Source organism: Mytilus californianus, unplaced genomic scaffold, assembly GCF_021869535.1.
Source record: "Mytilus californianus isolate M0D057914Y unplaced genomic scaffold, xbMytCali1.0.p SCAF_6, whole genome shotgun sequence".
Classification (NCBI taxonomy): domain Eukaryota; kingdom Metazoa; phylum Mollusca; class Bivalvia; order Mytilida; family Mytilidae; genus Mytilus; species Mytilus californianus.
Genome location: NW_026262712.1, coordinates 54,809,376 through 54,816,150, shown reverse-complemented (window position 1 = coordinate 54,816,150; position 6,775 = coordinate 54,809,376). Strand labels below are relative to the sequence as shown.

The following is a 6,775-nucleotide window of genomic DNA, read 5'->3' as shown; positions in this document are numbered from 1 at the left end:
CTTGAGTGTAGATCTTATCAGTCTCTATATTTTTCAAAAGAACTGAAGATCGGGTAAATTCTTATAAAAAACAGATTCTTCTTCAATTGAATCCACCATTAACTTTTTTTATCCCAAAGCATTGACAACAACAAAACTAGTGTAAATAATGTCAGTGGTACAGTTTCTTTGTATCCAATTAACTCATCTATCTTTATAGATATATTCACCATATTTCATAAAACTAGTGAGTGAAACCACACTTGAAATATATTCATACAAATTGTATATCAAATCATAATTTAAAATATAAAAGTCATGCTCGTTGTTATCGGTAGACAAAGATTACGAACGTAAACCATGTTTAACAAAGAACTTCTTAAAATTCACACAATTCAAGTAATGAGTAAAAGTACTACTATTTAGATATCGGTATGATATATTAATAGATTTGCTGAATATTATATCGCCATATAGGGTTATTATTTTCATGTGATTTCTACGAATTGATGGATTGTAAAACAAATTAACATGGTACGTTAAATATCAAAATCTTTTGATTCCATTGGTCGAACGTGATTCTAAATACATATATATAGGGGTATACCTTGAGAATAAAGATATTGTATTGCTTCGATTTTTGGCTGATATCTGGTAAGTTATTTAAATTTTGTAATAAGGTTAATATGGATAATCAAAACATATTTTTTTTGATAAAAAGAAATCTAAATTGTCTACTTGTATCATGAAAATACTTAGTATTCGAATTGTATTAATAACATTACAAATATATACAGGTGAGTAAACCAAAATAAACGAAGGTAATTAATGATAGGAAACAACAATATGTCGTTGCTTTAATTTATCATACACTTTAAATCTTGTCCTCTTTGATGGGGTTTTTGTACGTGAGTAAAATACAAATAAAAAAAATCGATACCTAAAATGTAACCGTGTTATATCTATGAAAATCATGAAGTGTGTAAACACCACACATTCAAATATTTTTTTGTATATAAATGCCAACACGTATATTCCGGAGACTACGCATTGTTTTTGTGTTGATAAATGAACTTGAGAAAGTCAATCTACACTACATGGTATGACAAAAATAAAGAAATAAAATTATTCTTTTAGGTTTCAGAATCTAGCATTAATATTTCCTGTCAGTACTACACGGTAAGGTTTAAAATATTTAAGTTGTGTTGCAATCACAAAATGGAATGCGTTGCCAAACCACTTTACAGCTCAGTAATCATTCACATCATAAGAAGTCTAATATAGTCTTGGAATTGCAAACAATGACACTGTAATTATTGTGATTGAGCTTATGCCTGCTATATTATGTGTTTTCTTGTTAAGTTAATATTTTGTTTAGCATACTATTTTGTGGTTTAACCTTTGCTCTCTAACGTAGTGCTGATTGTTAAACTGATATTAACAACCTTTTAATGTATATGTATCAACATTGTGATAGATATATCATATATTGAACATCAAACGGGTATTTGGTGTAAAGTTACTAGTTGTTCAATTTCTTTCACACTATATTAAATGAAATCGGTTAACTTTTTACTTATTTATTGTTTGTTTAACGATATATTTAAGAGATAAATGTTTTTAAAATTGAAGTGATTTACTTTCAGATTCCTCCTGAAAGAAAATGCCACATGTTGAAGTTACCATGCATGTTTTTTCTGGTCGGGAAAATCCAAAATGGAAAATTGATGGAAATCATCACAAATTCGGAGATATTGTTGAAAAAATAGAAAGCCATGTTCAAAACGACATGACAACAGGTAAACTGTAAACAAAATTGATTTAATATGTTCATATGTATCAGAAATATAATAAACTTCATCCTTATAAGGGTGAGGCAGGACCGTGTCACATCTAAGACTAATATATATCCTATCTAAACCGAGTCTCTGCCGAGATTAAGAAAAAGAAATATTTTAGCGAAAAGGAGTAAATTCGGTAAAGGCCATTTTTGGCCCCGATTATAAAGTTCAATGTGACTTCATAAAAAATGTTTTAAGTTGACTTACAGACAAGTAAGAAAGTGAAATAGAACTATTTGTGTCAAAGTTTTATTCTTACGCGTTGATTTCTACATATCAAATAGAACAAGATAAGATATTTTGACGAAATTTGACAAAATCGGCCGGATTTCAACCAAATTTAGGACCAGGAAACATAGAACGCAGGCGTCGACAAACTAAATATTCAAGTTAGACATGTAAAATGTCTTTACAAACATTACTTTAAATGATCATTTTTGTCGACGTATGCGCTCTATGTTTCCTGTCCAAAAATCAATGGAAATTTACCCATTTTCATTGATTTTTTCGTGGAAAATTAAAAAGAGTACTATTTGTGACGTCATGAAGAAAACGCAGGTACATAAATTTTCAACAAAAAACCTTATTTCCTATCTAGTCACTGTATTGAGCTATGATTCATTGTGATATTGGTCAATAGTTCTTATATGATTTGCATATTAGGGAATACGTTGATATGTTTAATTGGTCGAGAAGGCTACCGGTAGTTGTTCTTGACGTTGGTTATTTTTCGATAGACGACGTTGAACGAACATCAATTTGTGCACCAATGTAAACAAGATGCCGGCGATAATAACACAATCCGGCTCGACGTTAATAATATTTAATTTCACTTCGCGTTAATCGTTAAATTAAATAATTAACACACAATCTACATTTGAATGATAATAAGAGTTTTTGTAGTTTATTTTTTATCAGATAGCGAATTTCAAGAAGTCACTGCGACATATTTTTGCGTTAACCTACAAAAATATGCATGCGCCAGGCCATTTCAATGACACCAATATACAATTTACGTGTAATAGAGGTTACGAGTATAGAAAAATAAATTCCTTATCTCAAATTTCAAAGAATTATAAGCATGTAATTCCTTTTTAAAGGAATTTATTGGCACAAACATATCATAAAAGTCCTTACGGTTTTTATTTGTTTATGAGTGAATTGGTCAAGTTTATACACCAATAAATTCCTTTAAAAAGTCGTTTAATCCTAAAATAAATCCTGATTTGAAAATTAAGCTTAACAATGGAATCATTTTAGGGCCTTATCGAGCCTACTCCTTTGTTTGTTATCCAAGTCTCCACAAATAGCGGTCATTGATACATTTAATCAAATTTAAAATTACTATGCTAAACCACTGCCATAGACTATTATGTGAGATAACAATATCTCTCACTAGAAATGGCGTGACATCACTGTACCACTGAGAAACTATACATACTGGAATGAAATTATTATGTGAGAATATGATATATCCTTTAGTAGAACATTTGTAGAAAGGGTGTGACGTCACTATTTCACTGCAAAACTTTACTTACTAAAATGAAATTTTTAATATATCATATAAAGAGCCGAAAAGTTTATACCAATTATTTCATTCTTTGATTTGGTATATCATTTTGATTTGATTATTTTGTCATGACATGCTACTGATCATATTCTCGTTATCTTATGATATTGTTATTATTTGTAGGATTAGGTTACAGTGGCTTCACTGTTCGTCATGATAACACAATATACAAGATCCCAAAAAAATCAAACATCGAACTTGAGAAGCTTCTACTTCACAGTAGTAACCATGTCAGGGAAGCCCAATCATCGTCTCTTCAACACTTCATATCGAAGAGTGTCATAGATCATGTTTTAGGACATCTGGACGGGAATTTGGGACAAGAGGTACACAAGTAACGATTCAAGTAATCTTTCCTTCTAAAAGATATTTATCCGCTAGATTGTGTCTAAAATTACATGGATCATAATTACCTTTGATTTTTATTTCTATGAGTTGGAAAGAGTTATTTCAAACATGTTGTATAATGAAAGTAAACCGTAAATGAATAGTTGGAAAGTCATTGAAATAGATAATATATTCAGACAATATTCTTGGATAAAATCACAGAAATGTCTGCCTATTCCAATATTTAAGAAATGCATATTCAATAATTCAATCACCTCTACGAATATGTGTTGTTTTAAACTGACGTGCATTTATAGTTACGTGCACTTATTTTCAATGTAATATGGGTTTCCTATTTGAATCCAACAACGTCATGTACCACGGCAACATGCTATGTTACATTTCGATTAATTTCGAAATGTAGAAATGATTTTTACTGTTGTCCGAGGGAAGACATTCAGTCACAAATATAAAGGGTATCATTCATAATATTTAATCAAAAACGGTAATTGTAAAGGTTAAAAGTTAATCAATTTCTCGTTTTTACAAAATGTCAAAAGAAAATAAGACAGTTCTTGCCCATTCAGTGTTGTATATTATATAAATGCAGTAGCTACTGCTAAAAAGCAAAAGAATATCATCAGATGCGAAAAAATAGCATCTTGTTTATGTAAAAGCCGAAGAACATATTCATTGAACACAATAACACCCGTCCAGTTATATATAAAGGGGAAACAATGCGTCACTTAAACGTCTAACGTAAAACTATATTACAGTTGCTATTGAACTAAAATTACATTTCTTCCTAGTTAAAATATTGTGTGCATACGATTTCTCCTGAAATTTATATGAATGTATTTGAACAAATATATTGTTTAATGATACTCTCCAATGTGGTTACATGTATGCCAACTCTTTAAATAAGCAATAAATAGAATATAACACATTGTTCAATAAATCGCATGGGTCTCACTTGTATCGATGTAGGGGCAACATGGTTGTTGTGCATATGTTTCGAAGTGTATTATACATTAAACATGTTAAATTTGACGAAAATTCATTTTCACATTGTACGAGAACTGATTGAACTATACCGTATCAGACTTTTGTCGTGAAATCACACTGTTTATATTTAACTAGTAATCTGGTAATTTTAAGTGTTCACTTACTTTTATGCCCAAACAAAAGATCAACCATTAGCTCTAATGACCATGGAATGCTTATTTTCTGGATCAGATGAGTATTTGGATTAAACGCATATGGTATGACCTTATGAGTGTAATTCATTATGGATAGATACGAGCCTGACGATACGAGTAGTTTGACCATATAATGCGATGACTTGTTCTGAGTATTTTTCTAAAGCCTTCTACCCTTACGAAACGAATTAGCCTATACAGCTGTTTTGTATTTTTTGCATTGGAGTTATTGTCTGAAGACATTGCTTGCGGAAACTTTGATATTAGGGATATGCTTATAGAACATTGAGATATACAAATACATACATGCATCTTGTATTTTTTTTACATTGAATTATGGATACGTAAATAACTCTTGAAAATAATTGAAAACATAAAATCTACGTTTGAAAAATCAAATTCTGAATTATTACATTAAACTTTCCAGTTCAGGTTCTATAAAACTTCGACTTTCAACTAGAAAATATACAATATACAAGCATAATTTTCTCTCTATGTTCCAGACTTTTTTTTACAATTGCATAAAACACTGACATATATATTTGAATCTACCAATACAGTGTTTTGTTTACTTTTGCAAACTCGGATGATCACATTGCAAAATATGTAAAGGTACCTTTATGATTTGATTAAAAACTTTCGGCTCGTACATGATGTTCAGTATATACCCATATGGTTATGACCATACGTGTATGATCGTAATATTTATATGTTCTGGGACATGTTAATGAATTGATTAAAACCGTCCGAACAATACGCGTATGGTTGGACCGTTTGACTATACCCATATGGACATGATCCAAATACCCATATGGTCCGAAACAGTCACACAAGCAACTGGAGAAGGATAATAATACTGCCGAAAACCTGAATAATCATTCCGCATCTTTTTCTGGAATAATTGACGCCTAGATGTCCAAGTAGCATAACATGATCGGTAAAACGGTAATACATATATATGTACTTTTAATCCATTTCTTCCAAATATGATTTTTTGGGAGGGTTCATGCTACTGAAACAATACCAAAACCAATAAACTAAAGCAACAGGAAGGCGTGCTTCATAGATTAATCCAAAGTATTAGACCTACAATGTATCTTAGGTTTTGAATTCTAGATAGGTAGAACAGACCCACAAGTTTAAGTTTTTATTTTAGGGAGATCTACAACTACCTGCATATGATCCACGTAGTTGGAATATTCAAAGTGTACAACCATACAACAATTGCTACAACTACGCCAACAATATGAAAACCAATACCTTCGCACAACCGGGAAGAGCGTCCGGTCTTCCAATGGAAGAAATTACCGGTGTAGTTGTCCAGAAAAATGCAGAGGCAGATGGTTTACAGTTGCAAGTTGTTGCTGAAGATGGTAACGTCCCGATAAATATTCGCAATCTTGTTGCGCTTGTCATATGGCCATCACAAGATTTCCACTGGTTTCGACTTGACAACAATAACCAATTCTCACACAAACCAGGGCAAAGTTTCGTTCGTGATTATGACGAGGATCATGATATCATAACAGATCCTCGCCAGTGCAATCTAGGTCCATATAAATTCGTAACATTCATGACAACTGTCCCTCAATTGGTACATATTGACTAGAAAGATATGCTGGAAAATAAATAAATAATTTGCAGAGTTTTTGCTGTTTTGCTGGGTCAAATAACGATAAGATTTGTTTTGTATGTGTTTATGGTACCTCAACTGACTACAAGTTAGGGTGAGCTTTTGGCATTACCTTGTATCCGTCGTCTGTTATCTATCGGTTAACTCTGAGAACTATTTTCTGGAACTACAGAAGGTGTCTAAACTTTGCAGGGATGATCTTTGGTATATCCTTTTCAAACTATTC

At 31.5% G+C, this 6,775-nt stretch overlaps 1 protein-coding gene across 1 annotated transcript; it reads left to right on the top strand.

Moving 5' to 3' along the window:
- Window positions 1-613: 613 nt before the first annotated feature.
- Window positions 614-6,564, top strand: LOC127705702 (insoluble matrix shell protein 1-like). The gene is made up of 5 exons (XM_052210078.1): window positions 614-633; window positions 1,117-1,158; window positions 1,626-1,778; window positions 3,514-3,716; window positions 6,073-6,564. The coding sequence occupies exons 3-5, from the start codon at window positions 1,643-1,645 to the stop codon at window positions 6,523-6,525; spliced, it is 792 nt and encodes a 263-aa protein (XP_052066038.1). The 5' UTR covers window positions 614-633; window positions 1,117-1,158; window positions 1,626-1,642; the 3' UTR covers window positions 6,526-6,564.
- The last annotated feature ends 211 nt before the right edge of the window (window positions 6,565-6,775 follow it).

Bases quoted from the DNA above. Each gene is read 5' to 3' on its own strand.
- LOC127705702 (XM_052210078.1), top strand. From the start codon at position 1,643: ATGCCACATGTTGAAGTTACCATGCATGTTTTTTCTGGTCGGGAAAAT. The intron at 1,779-3,513 runs GTAAACTGTAAA...TATTATTTGTAG, and splicing joins TCAAAACGACATGACAACAG to GATTAGGTTACAGTGGCTTC. The intron at 3,717-6,072 runs GTACACAAGTAA...TTTTTATTTTAG, and splicing joins ACGGGAATTTGGGACAAGAG to GGAGATCTACAACTACCTGC.